Source organism: Rousettus aegyptiacus, unplaced genomic scaffold (genome assembly GCF_014176215.1).
Source record: "Rousettus aegyptiacus isolate mRouAeg1 unplaced genomic scaffold, mRouAeg1.p scaffold_m13_p_4, whole genome shotgun sequence".
NCBI lineage: Eukaryota > Metazoa > Chordata > Mammalia > Chiroptera > Pteropodidae > Rousettus > Rousettus aegyptiacus.
This window is the reverse complement of record NW_023416307.1, coordinates 141,047,420-141,073,296: the sequence shown is the minus strand read 5'-3', so window position 1 is coordinate 141,073,296 and position 25,877 is coordinate 141,047,420. Positions and strand designations below refer to the sequence as shown.

General features: G+C 36.8%; 1 protein-coding gene across 7 annotated transcripts in view; it reads left to right on the top strand.

Moving 5' to 3' along the window:
• Positions 1 to 2,407: 2,407 nt before the first annotated feature.
• SLC4A7 (solute carrier family 4 member 7) overlaps positions 2,408 to 25,877 on the top strand; it is a 93,053-nt gene continuing 69,583 nt past the window's right edge. For 3 of the 7 annotated variants that reach the window (XM_016149576.2, XM_016149573.2, XM_016149570.2), the window contains exon 1: positions 2,428 to 2,751. In XM_016149576.2, coding sequence (XP_016005062.1) covers positions 2,692 to 2,751 — 60 coding nt within the window. In that variant the 5' untranslated portion in view covers positions 2,428 to 2,691. Of the gene's footprint in view, positions 2,752 to 25,877 lie in introns of all 7 variants that reach the window. The other 4 variants (XM_016149574.2, XM_016149571.2, XM_016149568.2 and 1 more) reach the window with 3 other exon arrangements.

Sequence of the window (25,877 nt, the reverse complement as noted above, 5' to 3'; positions counted from 1 at the left end):
CTAAGTGCCTGCTAGTTTTACCTACTGTTCCAGAAACCCAGGAAGTGTCCTGAATTTGGGATACAGCTAAATGTCATTAATTTTAGGTGCTACAAGTTCTTTGTTAGTGATGAACTTAGGTTCACATTTTCCTTTGTTTAGCAAATGTTTCCCTGTGCTACATTTTGGATGGATATTTAAAATACTTAAGAGAACAATCTGCCTTTCAGCACCTTGGAACATTTTACAGCCATCTCCATTTCTATGAAAGCAATTTTAACACATTATCTTCTTTACTCACTACAGTCATCACCTCAGGATGAACTCTGGCTGAGCTTGAATTAAGTGGGCAATTGAGAGTAATAAATTCTGTAATTCAGACCTTTACTACATTATTTTTCTAGCAGTTAGGATAAATTGAGGAGTGGAAAGGTACATGGCAACACAGAAGTCACTCAATTGTGGACTAAATAAACCATGGGCTTATTTTTCTTTTCTTTTCACAAAATGGATTAAGGGAAACTCATTGATAGCAAGGTCTCCCAAGTATACATTTTTAAGTCCTTGAGATTGACTACTTAGCTGTTTCAACTCTGGCAACAACAGTCTTGGCTCCTAACTTTGTTCTTGTTACTACTTTAGCCACATTCTCACCTGTCACCCAGAATGCTCTTAGGTCCTAAAAAGTGTTGGCCTCCCCGCCCCTCCAAATACACTCATTCATTTAACACATGTACTGAGAGCTTACTAGGGCCAAGCACTCTTCTAGGGTTCTAGGAATATAATAGCAAACAGACAAAAAAATTGCTGCCCTCATGGAGCTTACATTTGTGTGTGTGTATATATAGACAATAAACATAATAAACATAAAATATATAGAATGTTATAAGAGGATAAATGCTGCATAGAAAAATAAAGCAGAGAAAGGGGATAGAGGGTGCTTTGTATATCTTAATCACAGTTTCACCATAGGGGAGCTGCATTGTAAGAGACCCCAGAACTAATTCTTTAATATAAATCATATTCACTTTAGAGAGTGATGATATGAACAGAATGATTGGTTCCTTAAACAACTTCCGGCTTTAAAAAGAAATTTCAGCTCTCCTTTTTCTCCGTATTCTTTTCTTTCATTTTTGTTTTATCTTTTCTTCCCTTTTCCTTATTGTTCAACTTTCTTAATGAGGCATTAGAATGGTGCAATAGAAAGAGCAGTTCTATTAACTAGGACCTAAAATCAGTTATCTTTGTGAGTTTCAGCTTCCTTATCTGTTAAATGAAGATAATAAAATATATTTTGTAGTGTCGTGAGAATTAGCGATTAAGCACGTTTGCGAAATGTCACAGCTTTTAATTGTAGGCCTCTTTAAATGGTAGCTGTTACACATCTGCTCTTATACGAGTCAGTGAATAATCTGTGCCAGCCTCGAAGTAACTCTCTGGAGAATTGAAAACAAAAGGGGGACTAGGACCCAAACCAGGAATGAGACATCCAGCATCCTTTAATATTTCCGACAAAGGCTTTATTAATATCCTATGGGAGATAAATAGGATATGAGCTCTAGATCCGCTGTCACAGTTTCCTTCCATAGAACTGATTTAGCTCTTCTCAACTAGCCCTTTTGTTATCTTTTTTAAACACGCAAGATAACCCTGGTAACAATAATGCTTATAACAAGAATGCTATGTCTGGCACATTTACAGATAGAAATTCACTTAATCCTTCAAATACCCTGTGCGGCGGGCACCGTCATCATCCCGTTAGAACTGTGGCTGGCTATCTGAGAGGCGCCCGAGAGGGTGAACTCGAGTGCTGGGAGCCGCCGTGGTGCACAGTCGAGAGGCAAACACACGAGGACACCTGGTCAAAAGTACTTCTTTCACAAGCCCGGAGTTGGGGTTCATGCCTACTGAACTGAGGGAAAAAAAAAAACTTGTAGAAGTCCTGAATACCCGTTAGTTCCTTTGGGGTTCCCGCGAGCGCCCTTGAAAACGGCGGCGTCCTCCTTCCCTCCTGCCTTTACATTGGTTAGGAGCTGGGGGCTGTGGTGACCCCCACCCCACTTCCGAATTTAGAGGAACCTCCGACCGGAAAAACGAGTTAGACGTTTAGCTACGGTCAGTTAGGATTTTACAAAGAGGGGCGGGGCCTCCAGAGGAGGTGGTGTGGGGGGGGGTGGTTAAGGAGGGGCCCGTGCGCAACTCTACGAGTCGCCGATTGGCTGGGACCAATGTCCGTCCCGCCTCCCCCTCGCCCCGCCTCCGGGCGGCCTCGCGGCGGGGCCCGCGGGTGCGCTGAGTAGGCTGGCGGGGCCAAACTGGCAGGGGGCGTGAAGCGAGGAGGCGGGGAGCGGGGCGTGCCGGGGCGGGGCCCGGCGCTCCGCGCGTCACGGCCCGCGGCCCCGCCCCCGGGGCTCTACGCGGCTCTCTCCTCCTCCCCCTCCTTGTCCGGCCTCTCGCTCAGTTCTCACTCCACGTTCCACGCCGCGGGCTCACTGTCCTGCGAGAGGCAGCGCCACGGCCGCTGCGCTCCTCCGCGCGCCCTGCATCTTGCGCACCCGGCTCTCCCCTCGCGCGCGCACCTCGCGCACGGACACACATTCGTTTCCCCTCGCGCGCTCGGGTCTCGGCGGCGGCGGCGGCGGCGGCGGCGGCAGAGGCGGCAGGACCGCGCTGGGAGCACCGTCGCGGTAGCCGCGGGCTGGCCGGCTGGCCATGGAGGCAGATGGGGCCGGCGAGCAGATGAGACCTCTACTCACCCGGGTAACGAGCAGGGTGAGGGCCGCGGGCGACGGGCCTCCTCGGCTGGGGGGCGGGGGCGCAGAGCGAGACAGACAAAGGCGGGGGCGCGGCATGCGTCGCGGTCCGGCCACCACGTCCGGGGCCCGGCGCCCCTCCACCGCCCCGCGGCCGGTGCGCCTCGCCATCCCCTTTGTGTGGCTGCCCAGGGCGCGGGTGCGAGGGGGCGGGCGACCGCGGCGCGGAGGAGGCCCGACTGGGGGCGGCCGGCAGCGCGCCACGCGCATCCTCGCCACGGGCATCTTCGGCACCGCTGGGGCGAGACCCCGGCACCTCCGCAGGGCCCGTCCTCCCGCCCTTGACCCCGACCATCTCTTCCTTTCTCTCCGCAGCACTCGTTACCTTATTCCCGGGCGTTCTCCCCGGCCGGGGGTCTCAGTTCCGGTGGCCTTAGCGCTGGAGTTCACATAAGCCCCTCGAAAACCCATCTTTCTTCTCCCAATAAGGAGGAGCACGGCTCCACCTGTCAGTTGCCCCAGTCAGTGGTGAAGAGCTGGGGTGAATCTTTCCCTTTCTTTCCCGTCTCCCCACCCGGTTCGCGCCGTGCTTTGTTCGGTGAGTTCTTCGGCCGCGTGGACGAGCCGCCTTCCTTCGAGGCCAAGGCTTCTTTCTAGTCGCTGCTGACTCTGCCTGGCCCGCCTCCTCTTTTGGCGAGAAGCGGAGTAGCCTCCTGCCGCAGGCCAAGTAGAAAGAGAGAGTAAGGTGTCCCGAGCCTCTTTGCTGTTCCTCCTTTTCATCCTTCGAGCAAAATCGGGTTTCCCGGTGAGGCCGGCTTTGGCTTCAGGATTAGGGGGGGAGTAGTGTGGGTTTTCAAAAGGCCGTGGTTCCCGTTTGGGATGCTGGATTGGCAGCCCATGCTCAAGAAATGAACTTCCTGCTTTCATGTAGAATACATGTGTCCCTACAGTTGTGAGTCTCTTCTTCCTTCGTAGTTCCTGACTCAGAGGGCATGAGGTGTAGCAAATTTTCCGACTTCCATTTATTAGCCTGTAACCAGCAAAGGAGGGAGGTTGCAGTGAAAATTTTCCAGTCTTTGACAACTAACAGGAAAATTGCTTTTCACTTGTTTTTTTTATTAAAGCATTTTCCTTAACAACCTCTCTCCCGCCCCCTCCCCATCTTTTTGAAGATTATTGTCAGGCCCTGAGAGTAGTCATTCATTATTTCAGTATGTTCGCTTATTAATTCTCAAAACTTGGAGAAAAACTGAAGAAAGAGTCCAGACAGTGAAGTCATTTAGTAGTGGTTTTTGGGAAAGATCATTCATAGTGATGGTAATGGAATACTGGAAACTTGTCCGAAGAAATCTTCTGTAATTGTGTGCTTTTTTAATAAACTATTTTTGATGTTTTTTAGCACCTTCTCTGTGTGTATTAAATACTCTTGTTTGCTCTTAAATTTATTTGAAAGTTTTCAGTTTAGAGCTGTAAAGAGCATCTGAGTTTCCATAAAGTTGCATAGAAACTATCAAATATTGCCTACTTAGCTAGCAAAGAAGCACATGATAATGTCATTGCCTTCCAAATCATTCATTCATTGTAATAACACTTAGAACCTATTCTGTAATATTCAGCAAAGACAAAACCAGCTCTACTCTAATAGAACTTATATTCAGATGAGGAAGACAAATGACAAAGAAATTATCAAACACTTATTAATGACATGGCAGGGGAGCATTTTGGAAAGGTATGCCTCCCGAATCTTTGGGAAAGCATGACTTGGTAAGAGTAAACATACAAATCGGTAATAAAAATCAAATGCAGTAAGCTATTATACAGTTAAAAAAATAGGACGAAAACAGGAAAACTTGGTTCAAGTAATAGAGAACACTGTAACTCGAAAACTGGGAAGAGAAGAACTACTTACATTGACAGTTAAATCGTTACTCACTGATTTTCCCCCTGCTAAGTGAAAGTCATGAAAATGGAAGATTGTGATATTCATCAGTCTTAACTTCTTTAACACAAGCCAACTCCTTAGCATAGTAGAATAAATATAGAATAAAATTCATAATATACTATCTTAGGTATATAATTATGCAAAAGTTTTTGAATAAATTGGTGACAGTTTATACTGTAATTGGAGCCCATCTGTTTCATAATTTAGGCTCAAAGTTTTTTTTTCCCCCTAAAATTCTGTAATTTTCATTGATCATAGCTTTGGGATAGAGAGGAAAGTCATAAAAAATGCAACTTTTTGCTTTGTTACAGAAACTTACCATGTAGGCCTCTCTTAGAATAGATTTGAACTGTCATTCTTATTTTCTGGTATCGGTTAAATCCTGTTAAATAGCACTGTTTAGAAGGTTTCCAAGTTTTAGCAAATGTTTTTTTTTTTTTTTACTTAATTAATTTTCTATGGTGACATTGGTTAACAAAATCCAATAAGTTTCAGCTGTGGGTTTTAACAGTAAAGCATATATATATTTACACTGTGTGTTCACCTCCCATAGTAGATTTCTTTCTGTCACCACATATTGCAAATGTTCTTTTAAGGAGTACATGATTTAACATAGTTCTGTTGTATTTGAGCTGTTCATGAATTTTGTTATACGATTTCATTCATTTCATGGTATTAAGAATCCACTAGGTGCCAGGCACTGGGGTTATAGGCAAACAAGGTAGACCAAAGTCCTAACCTCATTGAGTTTATTTTGGCATGTGTAGTGAACACAGGGATAGCATTTGCATTCTTGCTTCTGTTATGAGCACCAGTTAAAATATTTTCATGAGTCTGTTAGAAATACTTTAAAAAAGAGCAGTCATTAGAATAAAGATGTTAACAACCTAGTATGAGTTCAGTGGTGATTGGCAAGTAAATTTTTTGATAGGTCTGTAAGTAAGTGTTCTATTTGGGGATCTGTGGTTAGGTATTGATAGCTCTAGAGATAATGTGCATTCCAGGCATAATTTCAGGATTTTAATTTTTGCATTACAGTTGGTATCTCTGGACCACAATCTGTAGAGTTGTAATAAAGGGAGAGATGGCAACTCTGTTATCTGTGCAGATGAAATTGTAGAATAATTGAGTTGGATTGAAGAATTGTTTTGTTTGGTAATTGATACTGGGAAGTACACAGGTTTTCTTCCAAGAGAGCTTAGGCTATGAAAATCAGAGTATTTTGTTACATTAGATTCCTGTTACTTGAGTAGGTTAAAATCGAAAGCCAAAGTAACCTGGTATTGGAGGAACCTGGTATATTATTTTAGTGGTATGTGGTGTGCTAACCAACACATTCTAAAACCTTGATAGTTGAACACTTGTCAACATCCTGTAAAAGGTTATTTTTCTTTTTTCTTCCTTCCCCTTTCTTACTGTACTTTACCACAAATGTGATCTTAAAGTGAATAGAGTCTGCAGCTGACAAAATGAGCCATTTATATAATGGAGTATACAGGCAATTCATAGGGTTAATGTTACAGATTTGTCAGTATGGCTTTTGATTTACTGTATTATAGCTTTCTCTGATTAATTATGGATTCTTCTATAGTTATCACTTTTTATGGATACAGTATTTTTAGTTTTACAGTGAGCATGTATCAATAATAAAGATAAGTGTTTACATATATAAAAGTGCAGTTGGTCCCCCTGCCCCGACCTTTTAGCTCCCTTTTGAGTGAGAGAATTTTTGATTCCTGTACTAAGCATGTAGCTATTCTAACAGTCTACCTTTCAATGAAGTTTGCCTCTGTTTTTGTTTAGCTGACAACTTTGTATTTTGTTGAGTGATACACACTGAATTTTACAACTTGGAGAAATGTTTAGGATTATTTGTATTACAGGGATAATAAACTGTGAAGGGGTCTATGGTTGGCATATTGTTATGATAGTGTTTGGCAGTACTGTTCTTAATGGTTTTACTGAGCTCAGAGGGTTAGCAGACTGTAGTCTAAATTAGTTACTCCTTGCTTTCCTGGGCTGGACATTTTTAAGTGAATACTATAAAATGAGAATGGCCACTTTTATTTTTCAGTGCTGCTTAGGAAGATAATATGATTATGGTATAGATTTGCATTTTTATCTGGAGCTGATATGCCAGTACCGAAAGTTTTTAGTGTGGCTATTTTAAGCAGATTTTCAAATTTCTTGGAAAAGGTATTTTTAAATATTTTAATTTTTCTTAAGCCATGGGTTGGGTTTTAATAAATTCATTTAAGCAATTTTTTTTTTACAATATCCAAGGTAAAGCACAATCAGCATTTTATAATGAAATAGAAAAGACGATTTAATATTTTAAATATCCTTTTGCTTTTGTAGAGAATGTTATGTGAGCTGGTGTCATTTGGTTCTCATTCTGTTCACCTGTTAGGCAGTATAGAATCATCCTGTCTGTCTGAATTCCAGAACTGTATTGCTTCTTTTTTTTTTGTCAGATTGCCTGATTTGGAGAAGCTGTTGAATTATGTATCAACTCTGATCAGGAACTTGGGAAATTGATGTACCTTTGAAGATGGATTCACATGTACAAGATGCCTATACTCTATTGTATTATAGAAAGGAATATGCACTGGTTTCTCAAAAGAGCAAGAGCATGAGAAAGGAAAAGATCTTTATAATCTTTTTTCCTCACAATTTACCATAACATGCAGTTGACCCTTGAACAATGTAGGGATTAGGGGTGCCAATCCCTGTGCAGTCAAAAATTCAGGTATAACTTTGGACTCCCCAAAACTTAACTACCAGTAAGTAGCCTACAGTTCACTCAAAGCCTTAACAATATCATAAACAGTGGATTAACACATTTGTATGTTGTATGTGTTATATACTGTATTCTTACAATAAAAGAAGCTAGAGAAAACAAAATACTATTAAGAGAATCACAAGGAAGACAAAATACATTTATAATACTGTACATATTTTTTTGAAAAAAATCCACGTATAAGTGGACCCACACAGTTAAAATTTGTGTTGTTCAAGGGTCAACTGTAATTAACACTTGATGCTTTTGTGTTTGGTGCATGTTCTTTTATACATAGAATACTTTTGACCTAATACCATTCTTTGTTCTGGAAAAATGCCGAAACGACTTATGCAGAACTCCTCTTACCTTAGGACTTTATGTTTTCAACAAAAATAGGAATAAAGCAAATTCATGCATAGTGCACTCTTCCCATTAAGTTCACAGTCATAGTGTTGGAGATGTTTTTGTTAAAAAAAGCTCTGTTAAGAAACAAATTTTTTATAATATTTTAAATTAGGAATTTCCATTCTGTTATACTTTGGCCACTAGGATATTATCTTGATCTAGAAACATCTTTTTCAAAATTTTAGCACTTTTTTAATGTTTGCCATGGGTGGGCTTTTGGGGGGAGGAAGTGTTAGGGAAGGGAGGGTAGAGTTTCACCCCCAAAATCAGGTGCAGTAGCCATGTATATATCCCCTTTTTAATTTAATACCTCTCTTCTCCTGATTTCACCTGTTAGACTGCAGTTGTGCTTGGAGATTCTTTGATCTACATTTAAAAGTTCCAGAGTTTTTTTCTCCTTTCTCCTGGCTATTCACATTGTCACATTCAAATTTGCAGCAGAACTGTATGTCTAGTAAACACTGCTGTCTAATGTGAAATGTAATGAATTCTATAAATCCTGGATGCTAAGATTTTATACTGTATAAAATGAAATATACACATTTTCTTCTGTAAGAATCTTATTTAATCATTTAAAATGAGAGGCCCCCATGTAAAAACCAGACTACAAACCCTTGTTAACAGTTTCCACAGTTATTTAATAGAATTTACTTTGCTTGATATCATTAATTGTTGAACATGGTTGCTTTGAATATACTTTGTTTGCTTTGCACCAGGGTATACTTCATGGTGAATTCTCTGCTAGTTTCTCGTTAGCTTTGCATGAAAAGTGCTCTGTCCTAGCTTTTGGAGTATTAATATTGCCATAGATAATGTAGCACAGTCCCATTTAAAATTACTTTTAAAATAGATATGACCATAGAGACTGTGGATGGGCCTTAGGGTCCGTGGATCCCCAGAAACTGAAAATTCAAAGCATTCTTTGCAGGAGAGGGTCAAATAGCTTTACATTTAGATCTCAGAGGGGTTTATAATTCAAAAAACAGCTAAGTAAGCAACACCAAGTCCAAAAATTAGCTCAGCTTGGTTTCATACCTTCCTTAAAAGTTCATAGTCTTATATTTTACTCAAATACATGACAATAGTTATTATATGCGCCCTGTCCACCCTATTCTGCTAAAGTTTGTTTTGCAAAATACTACATTTATAGGAGGTTTTGCCAAAGAACTATTCTGTAGCCAGATAAGTTTGGGAAATGTCACACACCATACTTTCTGGAGATTCACAATGCATAACTGTATATTAAAAGCTCTAAGATATCCTATAATAAATACATTAAACTTTGATGGGGAGAGAATGCAACCATGTGAGGTGGAAATTTCTGATGAGTCTTACAAAATAAAGCAGTAAGGCACCAGTGCATTGTATTATTGTAGTTTAAGAAAGCAAGTCCTATGATATTGATAATTTACTTTGTTACAGTAATGAGAGATTTGAGAATGTATCACTTAAGAAGATGCTTTGGAGGCAACCTGATAGGGGCACTGGTTGAATAAATTATGGTATATCCACACTATGGGATACTACAGCTATAAAAAAAGAATGAGAAAGATCTCTCTGTACTGAAGTGGTGAGATCTCTAGGATAATTAATTTAAAAAGGCAAGATGTGTGACAGGGTACTATGTAGTGCCTTTTCTCTAAGGGGAAGAATAAGAAAGTACATTTGTATTTATTAGTTTTTGTATGAGTACACTAGAAAAGTAAACAAAAAACTAATTAAAAAAACTTAATAAAAATGGTTGCCATAGAGGGTGGAGGGAACAGGAATTGAGACTGGAGTGGAAATAAAACTTCAGTGTATATTATTCTATACAGTTTCTATTTCAAACCAGGCAAACATATCTATTCAGTACAAGAGAGGATGATTTCTTATGTTGCTTAATGCTATAGGTTTGCTTAATGCTATAGGTTTGCATATCCATATTCATGAGAGACATATGACTTAATTTGTCATATTATAAAAGTACCACATAAATACCAAAGTTGTTAATACATGCCTTTCATTAAAATCGCATACTGCATTCCTAGTTATATTGAATGCACGAGTCCTTTGGAAATTTCGAGTTTGTATGCCACTGATGTCCTGATCCTCCTCTCACTTTCAACTTCTGTCTAGTGATTTAGATTAGCGAGGAATAAATAGAAGGCAGGGTTCAGGAAAAGGCCGAGGGTCCTGTTATTGTAAACGAAGTACCTTAGGCATAAGGAAGTAACTGCTTGGGTATATTTGTGTTTTTAAAGTTAGAATTTTCATTTGTGCTTTTTATACTTACCACTGATGGATAACAGATATTAAGATATTTATCCAGATCGGTTTACAGTTAATTGTCGAGATTACAGTGGCACAGTTTCGGGGGCATTCACTATTCACATTGTTTTTCTGTTTTTGCTCCACAAGGCACCATTTACCTTGACCACAGACAGTGGACCTGGCTTCTCCTGGAGCTGTACAACATGGCAGCACTGTGGGAAGACATAACTGAAACTGTGGACGACTCATGTCATGTGTGTTCCGTGTGAAATGTCGATCCCTGTATTCAAAAAGAATTAGTTAAAAATAAGATGAAAGGAATGATTTTTATTTAGCCAGTCATTAGAAACAATATTTGGAAAGGATGATCATTTCTTCCTCTCTTGAAAATGTTTTTGTTTTATATTTCATTGTGAATCCTGAGACTTCATAGCACACTGGGCGAGAAAAGGGATGTAATGAAATTCACATCGATGCGAATCACTAACCTAGGACTTATAGCTTTGTTTTTTGCTGTGGGCAAGTTAGTGAAGAAGAGGTAACTAACTTTTTAGAGAAAGCCTGCTTTGAGCCATGCATTTTATTATCCTTGTTATGGATGTGAATTCATAGGCAGAGAGATTTTCTAAAATTTCTCTGGCCAAACAGTTAGTAAAAAGTTAAGCTGGGATTTGAACCCTTAGTGGATACCAAATCACCGTTCATCCCTTCATCTTCTATTTGTCAGTAGTCTGGAGTAATCAAAGGTACCGCTTCTCAGTACCATGTAGTATTAAGCATATCATAATTTTACTTGTATGATATTTGAAAGCTGTTTGCCTCAGATAATTGAGTTAACTATAACCTTCTTCTGTATTTAAACGCTTTTATTACTATACCTTGTGAATCTGTTGCTAATATTATAGAAATTGCGTATTTCATTGAGATTTCTGGATCATTGCTAAATCCTCCATTAGATCTTCTAAGGTTTGATACATAGAAAACATTCAACGAATATTCAGTGAATGAACGTTAGCATAATATGAACTCATAAGGTTGAAATTGAATATGCTTCTACTTAAATGTTGAACCAGTCAATTAAATTATAGAACTTCTATTTGTGGTATTACCATTAAGAAAAAGACTCCTACTTTCCTTGATATAGCTGCCAGTGGAAGAGAATGTTTCTTGCCTTAGCTCTTCTGAGGGGAGATACTGGGTAAATAGTTTAGACTGATCTCAGAGTAAGAATATGTAACATTTCTTTTTTAACCTGAGAGAATTTTAGGCCAAGTAAGTAATAAGCACCGTTAAGATGAAAATTTTGACTCTTAAGATATTTCTACAAGTTTTAAATACATTTAAATTGCTGTCGGAAAACAGTGAGTATTTTACTTATATATTAATACTTGTGTAATGTTTGCTTTATGAGAATCCTTGACTTTTAATATATATAATTATAAAAGGATCAATGGCAAGAAAAGAGATTTTAAACCCCAGGTACCATGCCAGTTGTTAGGTTTATTGGTTTGAAATTGTGCTATTTTTATTCTTTAGAATTGTTACTTACACAATAGAATTTTGTTCTGTCCCTTTTCTTTTAACTTTATGATTTCGAGGTGTACGGACTCCCTTTCTTCCTGGACTCTGTTTCCTTGACTTCCGAGTCCAGACATCAGTGTTTGTACAGGTGCTATAACTGGCTAAGTGCACTGACTCAGTAGAGTCCTTTCAGTAATCCTCGGTACTGATTTTGTTTTGCTTATAATTGTTCCCAAATGACCTCCTAATATGTTCAGGAAAAACTTCCTTATCCATTTTTGCACATGCCATTAGCAGTTTCATCAGGATATGATTCTGTTAAGAGCCTGTTTATATCTGGGCAGTTGGTCTCCTTTTTGTTAGGAATAAGGGATTCATTCAGACTGGAATTGGCCTTCATTTGGTCTCCCAATTTACTGTATTGAACTGTTCTTGTTCAGTAATAGGAAATTCATTAAATAACCACAAGCCCAAAACCTCATTCTCCAAATGAGAAAATTTGGGAGGTATATTAACTTTAGCCCCTGGTATAACAAGTACATATTTAGAGTTCAGATACACCTGAGTTCTCTAGCCCTAATCTGCCACCAGGCGGCCCTGGGCAACTAATGTCTTTGAATGTTTTTTCTCATCTATAAAATAGAAATTATAATACTTACAGGGTTTCTTCAGGATCAGGAAAAAATATATACTGTATCAAATACTAAATGTACCCTTGGAAATGTTATTAATAATCATCCTGTGTTCTTATGAAATACTTAACAAAATTTTAGAAGAGTGTACATATTGATTGAATAAATAGAAAATAGAAAGTCTTGATTATCTTTATACCCTGGCGTTGAGGTATTCCGGACAGTTTTCTGGGGGTGGGGGTTATGTGTTAGGAAAAACTCAGTCTTCCTCCTATATTTCTCCTTTACTCTTACACTACTACAAACTCAAAACACTTCTGTCACCAGATGTGTGGGTTTGTTCCCCCACATCAAGCAATTCTGTGAACCAGCTGGGTGTCTTACAATTCAACTCAATTCTGGAGGTAGTATTAGATCCCAAAGTTAACAGATCAGTCTCACAAAGCTCCCCGCTTCAGAGAGAGCCAATTGCCATTGTGCTTCTGACCAATCTGCTATAAATTGGAGGTTCCTATCACCCCCTCCTCTGATTTGATTAATTTGCTAGAGTGGCTCATAAAACTCAGGAAAAGTTTACTAACTCTTTGCCGGTGTATTCTAAGAAGATATCAGAGGGTACAGAAAAACATCCAGATAGAAGAGATGCATAGGGGAAAGGTTTGTGGGAACAGGCACAGATCCTCGATGCCTTCTCTAGGCAAGCCACTCTCCTAGCACCTCCAAATGTTCAGTCACCCAAACCTTGTACGTTTGAAATTTTTATGGGGGCATCATCAGTAGGCATGACAATCATTAACTCCATTTCTGGCCCCTCTTTCCTCTCTGGAGAATGAGGGATGGGGCTGAAAATGTTTAATCATGGCTTGGTCTTTCTGGTGACCCGCCCCATCCACGTGCCCACCAAGAGTCACCTCATTAGAACAAAAGACACCGCTTGTCACCTAGGAAATTTCCAAGGGATTTAGGAGCTCTGTGCCAGGAACCAGGGACAGAAACCAGTACATATTTTTACTATTATCTCACAGGTTAGATAGTGGTTTATTGTCTTAAAATCAAATTTAAAAGAATATAATTATAATTTGATAAAATGTTTAGAAGTTTAAAATAACATTTTCATTTAATTTTAATCATTTGACAGGACATTTAAAAAGTGGTAATATGTCTCTCCTTTTAAAAAAAGTACTGATCATTAAGTAGCTTTAGACAATTGTGGGTTTTTAAATCTTGTTCTGATTATTTTCTTTCCTCTTCGAATTTCTTAACCTGCTACTGGTTTGCTATAGATAACAGATGAAGCCACATAGTTATTAAATGGGAATGAGAGAGGAGCCTTCTATTATGTCATTGCTACACAAATATTACCTCTTAAGATGGTCTTCTGGTTCTTGGCTTGTTGCGGAAAGCAGATAATGCTGGATAGCTTAATTCTGTTTTGATGAGATCTCAGTGTATTTTCTTGTTACTATTAGCCTCTCAGAATTTAGTCTGCAGGGTATTGCAGTGCAGAAGAGTTTAGCACACTGCTTGGCAGAATAGGTATAAAATAGTTACAAATTATTATTCTGCTGAGATGTAATGATGAGTTACATTTTATAAAAAGTTCATAATTTCATTTTACATTTACTGGTCTATATTATTTTTTCTGTAAACTAAAATAAGGATTACCATGTATTTTGTCGATTAAAGTGAGTCTTCTGAATTTTGTTTTACACACACATGCACACACACACACACTCATTTTTATATGCGATTATGTATTTAAATCATTGGATCATTAAACAACTTAGAGATACTTAGGAATTTTCAGATTAACTAGCATTGAATTTTAATGAGTTGTAATAGTCAAGCCGCCATTCTATTTTACAAACGTGATTTTTCAAAAAGGTCATTATTATAGAAATTTTAGGATAATACAGTTTGTTTTAACGAGGACATGTATGGACTTGTACTACGTCAACTGCATTTTTTGAGATGTTTACTTACCTCTGTTTTTCAAGCTACTTCAAATATTTTTTAAAAATTTCGATAAAGGTAAGATATAAAGAAAAGCAATTTTATTCATTAGAAATCAAAAAGGTATTTTAATATAATGATCTTAAAAATATGGGCCTCCTAGAATTAGAATTCACATTGGAAGTGTGACAGGAAGAGGTGGGAGATAAGATCATAAAGGGAGTGAGGGAAAGGATTTTTAGATTAAATTTTATCATTTTGGCTCACAGTTGAAAAACGTCAATTCCATATTTACATAATTGCATTTACTCAGTTTTTATGTTAACTTATTTTTCTATCATCTCCTAATTGCATTGATTTAGCAATAAATGGGTTCGAAAGGGTAAGTGATGAATGTTGAGTGGATTAGCCGCAGGGTATTGTTTAATACTTACAGTGCCGTTGCTTCATCAGTTCTGGTCCTGAACTTCAAATAGGGGCAGTTCGAGATTATAGATTAGTGGCAGTGAATTTCAGATCGTTGGGGATTGCTGTATCTCCCTGCATCCACAATAGATACTGGTATCTGATTGGAGAAGTAAATGTGTTCATTGAGAAAGTTGTTACAGAAAACCAAAACGGTATTGCAGCTCTATTTTTCAAGCTGCCTCAAGAAGATGGCAAACAGATTATAGTAAATGAGCATCGATAGACTAATTTTGGTTCGGCCTGTTGGGAATGGGCCGGTTGTTTACTGTTTAATGTTTTAAGTCACTCTAGAGTCACAGCTTTTTCTTTAGTATGTCATTTGAAATAAATGAACTTGACCTATGGTTTAGAGAGTGGAATTCTAGGGCCTGTAATCAGAGCTTTTTATTCATGGAGTTGATTTTGAATTAAAGTTTTAACTTTTGCTTCCTCCCCTCTCCACTCCCCCCCACCCACTTGTCCTCTGTTATTCAAAGTAGCTATGGAGCTATCCTGACTAGCCCTGCTTGTTCAGCTTTTAAACTAAATTACCATTAAATAAAATTTAGGAATTTTTAGGAAAGGTTATCCCAAATATTCATTGGCAGAATCTTCTCACTGTTTTCCAAACTGCAGGTTGTGACTTATTAGTGATTTGCAGAAAACAATTTATTGGATTATCACAAGTATTAAAAAATAAAAGTAACAACAGAAAATAATAGAACATGTTGCAGGCAGTAAGGACAAATAATTGTTTTGTGAAACTTGTTTTTTCTATATGTACTCACATAGACATGTAAACAGGTATGTGTGTGCTGTATTTCCAGGGGTTGCTATTAAATGTATTGCTTTTCAGGGGTTGCTAATAAAAAAAGGAAATCAATTTCTGTAGATTAATATTTGATTACATTATTTGGGGGATAACACACACATATATACACATATATACACTTTTTTCATTTAAAAATTTAACATATCTAAGTAAATATTTAGATTAAACACTTATTTGCTAAATTAATGCTACATCAAAAAGTTTTTATATCTTAGAATTTTACTTCATATTTCATTAACAATAGCTTACTGGTTCCATGTATAACGAATGAGGTGTAATGAGAAGGAAGAACTGCCAATGGATTTTCTTCTATTCAATTTCAAACTCTCATCAACTGTTTAAATCTTTAGGTTCACGAGCAAAATAAAAATTGTCATATCTATAAGTAGAAAGACTTTTTGTAGTCAGTTTGACCCAGAAGTACCTGAAAGGTTGTAATATTTTTAATGAGATAATCATTTGGAAAGGACTTATATGGAAAACTCCACAATGTCTTGCCTTCAGTATTGTAGCAGTTGAATTGGTACTCTATTACTGTATATCAACTGCTTTGAGATTTTATAAGAAAATGAGAAGCATGAAATGCTTGAAGACATTGAACTGTAATTCTTATGTTTTATGTGTGTGCAGATCCATAGAGCTGTCTTGAAAGAAGATACAAGTATTATTGTGTAGAGTAATCCTAGAGATTTAGGTTTTTTTTGGAGAGAGCTCTGATGGAGATTCCATTTGATTTACTAGTTTGTTCATATAGGAAGGAATGAGTGATTCTGTTTGACAAGCTATAATTTAAAACTTGATATGTTTGTGGATTAAGTATCTGAAAGTGAAAAAAGCAGACTATGTGTATGATTCCATTTTTTTCTTTTTGAGTAATGGAAGAAAATTTAATCTTAAGTGTTAGTATGGAATATCAAAATAGATCAAAGGTTATTGAGTATCTCTTGGAGGTGGAATTTAATGGTGAATAGGTGATTATATTTTAGTTTTCAAAATTTTCACAAAGAGCATGTATTCTTTTTGTAATAAAAATATTTTTAAGTATCTGAAGTTACTCTTTTATAGCCACTTCCTACACAGATTGGGAGAATGATTATCCCTAAAAAGGTTAAATTACTTTTGCAGGAATTGGACGAAGTGGTCTTTCTTTTTTTTCTTGAGACTGTCAACTGGATCAATGTCTTAGCACCTTAGCGATGGCTTTAATTATTGTGTTTAGTTTTTAACTAGAAAGATGGTTGTAGTGAAAATTATTTCCATATGATTGAGGTTTAGACCCTTGGTGAGTTGAAGTGTGTTTAGGCCTGGTTGTCATCTTACTGAAGTCCTCTAATTACTGCCATTCTAGAACTGAGTCCTTCTAAGAGGTTTTCAAGCCTAATCAATGTTTGTGCTTTTGATGACTGTTAGAGAGGTCCTCAGTGGGACTTTTGTAGGAATTTATGCCTCTTTCTACAGTGTCATTAATGTGATTTGGTAACCAGTATACTTCTATCATTCTTAGTCTTTGAACTTTGAGGCTATTCACTTGTCCTTTTTTTCTTTCTTTCCACTCTTTGCCCTTTCTTCTATATCTAGTTAGAATTTGTAGCCCATATGTATTTCATTTAAATACCTAAACTGTTATCAATTTTTTTCCCAAAATCTTTTTATTTTTTGAAAGGCATTCATGCATAGACTTTCCCGGGCTTTTTAAAATACAACTATTAAGTAGATGGTTTTTCTTTTTTTTTCTTTGCTCTTAACTCTCTGCTTGGAGTCCCTTGATGTCCCATGTTTTTGCACCTTACTCGAACTTGCCCCACTGTGAGCAATAGCACATTTCTCATTCTTTACATTTAAACATTCACTGCAGCTAAACATTGTATAAGAAATTGTTTGGGACAGACATTTCATAAAGATATACTCCTTATAAGGTTCATTTAGTTCATAGGATATAATATTCGTAAGAGTTAAAAAGTAATATTTATATTCCAGAAGTATCTGAAAGTGTTAGTCACTTTGTAAAACAAATTGATTTTTTTATAATTTCCAAATTTATAAATGAGGACAATGTGCACCTTTCTGATATTACTAATAGTTTAACTGAATATTTACTCTTGTGAGTGATGTCGAGAACGTAACAGGTTAGAACATAACCCTGTCAGGAGCATGGAATGTTATAATAACATCGCTTGTATTTTATGTATGAGAAAAGTGCGACTCAGAAAGGAGAGACAGTGAGTCTCGGCAAGTTGGCCTCTGCTCAGGATCACACAGCTAGTGAATGGAGGAAGCAGAGTTCAGACCCATGCTCTCAGGCCCTAGCGTTGGTGCGGTGAGTGCCCGTAATGTCCATCTGTTAACAATGTAGTGGAAAATGCTTACAGAGCAAATGTGGAACACCTTTTATTTTTGCTCAATAGTATATTTTTCTTAATACGAACACTTATTTGACTGTATACCGAATATGGCCTATGTCTTTGTAAAAGCTAAAAGGTCGTGTTCTTTGTTGGTTTTCAGCCAGTTTTTTCCTCTCTCTGCTGAGAGAATTGATTAAAAGAACATTTTTATTACTTGAGTATATATATGTTGAGCATACAAAACCCTGTTCTTTTGAAGCTTATGCTAGCCACCCCGTATCTTCCTTCCCTGTTATCTTGTACTAATGTTCACTCCAGATCATGTATTGAAAAAGTTGACACCTGATTCACAGTTTTCCCATAGATCTCTTGGGCTAAGGCCTTTTCTCATTTTAGGTTGTTTGAGAGTGCAAAATGGGGTAACTCGTTTCAATTTGTCGATTTTCTTATGTACCAGGATCCTTAATTTCATTCAATAATGCTCATGGCCTTATTTCCTAAAGCTCTTCTATGTGTGAATTCTTAAATTTAGATACTTAAATCTAACCATAATCTTTTTTTTCTAGCTCTCTTATTCCACTACTTCCATAATTCTTATTTTTTGAGGCTCTTTAGTCACTTATCCCACTTTTTTTTTGGTGGTGGGGAGAGGGTCTGCTGCCTCCACCTCCCAGTGCAGTTTATCTTCGGCCCCTCTCTTGTTTGAAGACATTTGACGTCATGTTTGTCGGTATTAAATATTTGGATAAATTCCCGGTCCTCAATTAGTTTAATTGTGCTGGGGGTGCTCAGAACAGCTGGAAAAGTTAAGTTACATAGCCTTATAGACTGATACCCCTATACATTCACTTTTCCTTCTGGTCTTCAAACAGAAAATGCTCCTTTGTCTTTCTAATTATCTCCTATTTTCTACAGTGGACACATTAAATATTCTCTGCTCTCTTTAGACTGTATCCTCTGACGCCTAAATCCCAGCAAGTATTGCTACTTTCTTCACAGAGTCAGTAGAAGATGTCAGAAGGGAGCTCCATCCACTGCTATTTCTACTTGGATAACCCAGCTGAAACTTTACATGTCTTAAGTAGATCTTATCAGACCTTCTCTTCTTTTTGCATTTCTTATCTCAGTGAATGGCACCAATATCTGGCTCAAGTTGGAAATGTGAGTATTATCCATTACTTTTCTTTCCCTCTACCCAAACACCAAATCCAGGGGATTCAGCATCCTTATATCAAATCAGTTGACTTCTCTCCATCCTTCCTTTGACCACAATAGTTCAGGCCTCTATCTTTTGTGTGGACTAATGCAGTACCTTTCTTGTTGGCTTCCAGTGTTTCAGAAAAAAAAAAATGTTAATTTAACTGTTGCAGAAAAATTATTCAATGACCTTTGTTAAAGAATGGTAAAGCAGACTTTATTTAAGGGAGGACATTCTGATGAGTATAGGTACTGCTATAGTTGGCCAGAGAGACTGAACTCAACTCCAGTGCTAACAAGGACAAGTGGGCATTTGTATTCAAGAAGCAGGAGTTTGGGGTCAGTGGATGGAAAGTTGCTAAGAGGAAACAGCAGAGGAAAGAAAGATTCTTGTTAGACCAACTCAGCCAGATTACTGAAGAGAAGACTGGGTGGGTGATAAGGTTTCCAGGCTGGATCAGATACCAGGGATTAGGGATTTTCCTTAAACTGCCTTAACAGGATTCTTGCTCAAACTGGATTCTATAAGAACAGAGAGGAAAGCCAAAGGTTGGCCTGAGCCTCCTTAAAGTTTGGTCAAGGGAGAGAGTCTTTGACACCAGTTCCTGCCTATAATTCTTTACAGTGTTTGTTTCCCTGTACAGGGATCTTTGTACTACTGATCATACTCCCCACTGCTCTCAGGAGGGGTCCAAAATTTACCAAGGCCCCGAAAGGTCTGGCCCATTTTCCCTTCTCCATCTTTTTCTGTCTGTACTGCAGTTCCCTCCTGTTCTGCATTTCAGTTACAGTCAACTGATTTTAGTTATTTGAACATAGTAAACTTTTTCTCGTCTCTGGATCTGAGTATATCCTATCTCTACTAGCATAGTGTCTGGCATGTAATAGGCACTTGATAAATATTTGTTATATGATAAAGTGAATAAAGGAATGATTGAAAGTGTCCTGTAGTAGAAGGAAAGTTATAAAAATCTGTGAAATATATATAGATATCCAAATGACTCAGGTATTGAAAATATACACTTTAATTTTTTTATTCTGTTGAATGATTAGCTGATAATGCAAAGGCAAGTTGGATATTCAGAATAGTGCATACTATATTTTCAATAAGATGCAAATTTATATAAAATGAATGGAAAATCATTTTCATTGAAGAAGCCTTTGATATAAAGGTTGGTGCTAAATCTCCTTAGAGTCAGATTTGAATGCTATTTCAGGGTTACATTTTTGATTGTTTACTGGGTCTCCTAGCATTCATGTGGAAGTGACTTAAATGAATATGAAACCATTGTCACAACTGGAAAGGCAAGTGACAATATGTCTTATCTACGTTAGGATCAACTTTTTTTTTTACTTTTCAAAATATCAATATTTTAGAAGCAAACAAAAGCTCTATGTGACTTGCTTTGAACCTATCTAGCATGACATACTGTATTTTGTTTTTATCACTAGGAATTTAACATATATATACAGAGTTAATACAATTCTGCATAAAGAAAATTATATCTTCAGGGAGCTTGAAATGACTTGAGAGTACGTATGTTGTGCTAGAAATTTTTCTAAGCTCATGCACTCATTATCTTATTTAATTTTTACAACCTATCAGTTGTAAGTACTGTTACTATCCACATTCTACAGATGAGGACACTGAAATCTAGTGAGATTAAGTAACTTGCTCAGCCAGTGAGTAGCAGAGCTAGGGATTGAATTCAGGCTGTCCAATTTTAGAATCTGTACTCATTAAAATAATGTGTTATCTTCAGCCAAAATAAACTGGTTGACAAATCGCATTATGTACCTATAGGTACAGTTTTCAGTAGTCTCTAGTCTTAATTTTATGCTAATATAATTTACGGAGAAAATTTCTTGGATTAGGTCATTAATTCTCAATTATATGTAATTATATTAATCAGCTAATAAAGTTTGATGCACTGTTTCATTATTTAAACATGATTTGGTTCTGAGCCCTATTTCTTCCATAGCCACCTATTTTAAGGTTGCTGTTTATTTTCCAATGAGATAACCATTTTTACATCTACTTTATATCTTCCAGAGATTTTATATCTCCCATTTGTTGTCATTTCTTCTCTTTGTCCCTGTCAGTTTACCCTTTAAAAAATTACCATTGTGTTAGTGAATATTAGGAGAGAGAAGAGATGAACGCAATCCCACACCTTTGATCGATCTGTCATGTTCCTTGATGGACCTCCAAGTCATTTTACTTTACTCCCTTGCCCTTTACACTATGTAAGCATAAAGTGAGTTACTGTTGTAAGGAAGCTTTATTTTAATTCACATAAAAATGTGTCTTTTGTCAGAGAACAAATAAAATAAAATACCTGACCTTAATGTTTCAGTTCAATTCAATTAGTTACTGAAAGTAGGTAAATTTAGATTATATGTTATTGAGCATGAGGATAATTGCCTGATGAATTAATTTTCATTCAAATTTGGGTAATTCGAAAGATAAATATTACCTTGAATCTCCACAAAGTGGTATCGAAGGGTAAATGGCAACAGCATTTGTTGTAATTGTTAAAGACCTGCCAGTTTACCTGCATGACAATTAAATTTGGCAATATTTTAATATTAAATTCTTAAAAATTATTTCTATTTCATAATTGACAGCTTTTACCTCAGTAAGTAAAAACAAATAGCATGAATTGTGTGAGTGTGCCAGGCAGGGTTCTTTCGATTGCCTAGAGTCAGAAGTATATTTAAGTTCGCTATAGTTAAAAGGGATATGTATTTAAGTCTATAGAGTTTTTGCTGGAAAAGCTGCATAGAAGCTTCAGAAAGGGGAAAGATAGCGTTAGAGAACAGCTTCCTCTCTCTAAGCGTCATCTTTCTCATCTCCGACATATGGCTTCTTTTTTAGGTGCCATTTGAAGTCACTCGTATTTTCTATGTACCCCAGCTTCAGTTTCCCCTCATTTTTGAGCTGTCATGCTGACAAGAGTATCCAGTCTGGATCCTTGTAAGCAAGGTTAGGACTATGAATTTTAATTTTCAGGTTAACCAAATAACTGCATTGTGGTGAAATGCATACAGTGTATATTGATTTTGTAATATATCCAGTTAGTGTTGGATGATTTGAAGTAGAGATGCTCTGTATTTCACAGGCCACTTTGAAATGTGAGGGTTTAGACTTAAGGCCTGAGGACTTGTTTTATAACATGTTTAAAAATATGCATATATAAAAATTTCCATTTTACCTTTATCTAAAAGTAGTATATAAAATTACAGTAGGAATATTTTATAGGGTAAAATTATCCACATGACATCATTGAAATTCCTATACATTGAGAACAGGTAGCTTTCAATAAAACTTTTAAATTCAAGATGCATTTCTGCCTGGAGAGTTTATTGCTAAGTGCCTATGTGCACGTTCATGCTAACTTTGAGGAAGAACGTGGTAGATTATTGTTTGTTAAAGGATCTTGAACTACTGGAAGGCAAGAGTTATTTCTAAAACAGTGGTTCTCAGTGGGTTTATATGCCTCTTAAGGGACATTTGACAGTTCCTGGAGACATTTTTGTTTGCCACACTGGGGAGAGAGAGGATATGTGTGCTGCTGGCATCTAGTAGGTAGAAGCCAGATATGCTACTGAACGGCTTAAAATGTACAGGACCTCTCCCTTTAACAAGGAAGTGAGTGCCCAGCCCCAAAAGTTAAGTGACAAAGTTGAGAAGCCCTGTTCTGTAGAACTGAGGATCATAGAGTAATAAGCTCCAGAGGTTCAAAACGGAGAAGAATAAGTTAGTAGAGGTAGAGAAGTTACTTTTTACATTTTTTTTTTTAATGGCAAGGCAGCCCTTGGTTGACCTCACAGATTTCAAGGACCTTGTCAGCTTACAATCCCTTATTTTTTTATTTTTTAAACTTACAGCACCTTTTCTTCCTAGGTGATCTCCCATCCAAGTACTAATCAGGCCTGACTCTGCTTAGCTTCCAAGATCAGACAGGATGGGGCTTGTTCAAGGTAGCATGGCTGTCCACCTGTAGACACTTTATACAGGTTTTGAATGCCTTAGAGGAAGTAAGGGGATGGGGGGAGGGAATTCACTTCTACTGAAAGCCTGCGTTTAAAAATATCTGAATTGACTGTACCAAACCATTTTTTGACTTTGGTAATTGGACATATAAACCAGTTTCAGTTATATTTTTAATTCTTACCCATCGGTTTATTTTTTCATTTCTTAAATTTTCGTAGTTAATGGTAGCCCAAAATGGGACTATGAGAATAAATAATTCTTTGTAATTAATATCCAGGAATAGTTTAACTATTTTCTCAATGCAAATGTAAATTGAACTATATCTTTGTGTCAAGCATTTAAATGTTGAGTTTTAGATGTCTTTCGTTGAGTACAGTTGTTACTTTTTGTAATGATGTGTTAATTTCTGGAAAATTTTTGGTAAAGATAATTTTTACCCTATTGTGAAATATATTTTATTTATAAACTAGATTTTTCAGCTATTTATTGCTCATGAAATTATAGCTATACCTCAAAATATGTTTAAAAACAAAATTCTTGAAATGCCATGAGCACTTGAAACAACTTTTTAAAAAATGACTGTAAATCTACTTTGTTGTAACACATTAATTATTCAGTGGTGCATATAAAATGCCTGTGTAAAGCTACTACATCGAATATCCTAATAAATAAGTGAAATATTTAGTCAGTAGTTCTTAACTGTCTTAATATTTGAGTTTTTCTGAATGAGATTAAATGTTCCGGTTTCTTAAAGCAGCTGCCAGGGAAACTTTGAAACCCTGAGCTTTTTGGCCTGGAACAGGCTTTTAGGGTCATTCTCTTCACCATAAGCATCCCAAGAGAGAAAAATTCCACATGTCTGAAGAGAGCCACCAGATGGCGATCTTTTACGTTGTCGAAGACAGTATTAAGTGAAAACTGAATTGGTTGCCCAAATTAAGCAATATGAGCTCAGCTGTGATATTTAGCAGTGGTGGAAGGTGTGGATTGGCTGTGCTTCTTTCTGAAACATGTTTTAAAATGAGACAAGTTTTCATTTGTTTTAAAGAGGTGTTTCCTTTTTTTGGCTATCGGCTTCAGGTTTATCTGTGGAAGCCAAATTAAAATAATATATAAAATCTTTATATATTTTAATATCGATGCTAACTTATTGTGTTAAAGTTTTTGCCTTTTATGGTATTATTGATTTACCACTTTCTAAAATAGATTTAAAGTATTTAAAGATTATTAGGTGAGCATTATGATTGACTATATTTTATGTTTAATTCTCTAAATAAGGCATATGAACAAATAAGAGTGTATGTAGAGCAAATAAAGGTATATGTAGTTTAAGTTAGGGGAAGGCATGTGGCCTAGTGGAAAGAACATAGGCTTTGAAGTGTGATGGCCCTGGGCTGGAAAATGATCAGCTGTTACTTTACAGAGTGATTGTGAGAATTAAAAATAATGTTTGCTTAGTGGCCTGCTGAAAAGTGCATGGTACCTGCAGGCACACAGACATGATTTTAAATTCTAGCTTCTTCCAATACAAGCTATATGGGACTTGGAGAAAATTACTTAACTTTTTAGAGCCTGTTTCTTCTTTCATTTACTTGGGATAGTAATATCTACTTCTAGAATTGTTTAGGGTAGTAAATGAAAGAATGTACATGAAGTATAGAGGAAGTTCTAATACATGATATGTATTATGTATATTTTCTGTTAATATAAGAGTGGTAATAGCTACAGTGTATGTCTATATGTAATAAGAAATAGGCCTAATTTCCTGGCCTATTGTTTCTAAAGGAGATTGTTTTTCCCATGCTTTTATTCCTTAAAGAGTTTAGGAAAATATAAGGAAGATAACAATTTTAAATGAAAGAATTTTAAAACATGTTTTCTCTTAATAATGCATCTGAGTGTACCTTTCACTCCCTCCTTATTTTGGTCATATAAAGAGAAACTTTTATGGGTCCTTTGCTTTGTGTCAGCAGCGCCATGTACATCATTAGCAGTTACACCCTGTATTAGGTTGCTGTACTGAAAAAGTGACTTCATATCTGTAGAGGGAACTTGAATGGGTACCACGTATGCTTTCTTAATCATTCAGATTCTTGTACAATTCCCTACCAGCTTAACATGTCTAGATTCCCCCCGCCCCACCCCCCTTTGGCTGATTGAAATTCACAGTTAGAGTTTTAAATATTTTGTATTTCTTTTTCCTGAATTTAAGATTAAAAAAAAAAATCTGTTTATGTGATTATATAATTGCTTGACTGAAGTGGAAAAAATGTTACTTTTCACTGTGCCTACAAAATCATTTTTAGAAAATGGAAATGTATTGAAAATTTGAGACCATCTTCTGACCTTGGGAAATATGCTTTCAAAAATGTTATTTGCCTTGTAATTAAAGTTATGCCTATCAAAACATGAATTGGTCATAGTTTTGACCAACATGATAACTTTTTTTTATCTTACTAACAGGAAGAATTAGCTAACAATTTTTTACTTTTAGTGACTTCTTAATGATTATATTTGATATTAAATCTTATACTATATATTGAATTAATAGATCCTTAACATCTTTAGAAAAGCATGATCTTTCTTGAAACATAGACCAGCCCGTATTTCCTACTATACTTGGTCTATGTCTATGTAAACATATACTCACAGATAATGTTTTATCCTTTGTGAAACATAAAAATGTGATCATAAACATGTAACTCTACAACTTGCTTTTTTCTTAAGTGTGTTACTGATATCTATTGACTTTGTAGTTATAATTTTTTTATATCTTCATATTATTCGATGGTAAGCAGACATTCCCCTATTCGTTTACTTTCAAGTCGTTTTCTGTTTTTCT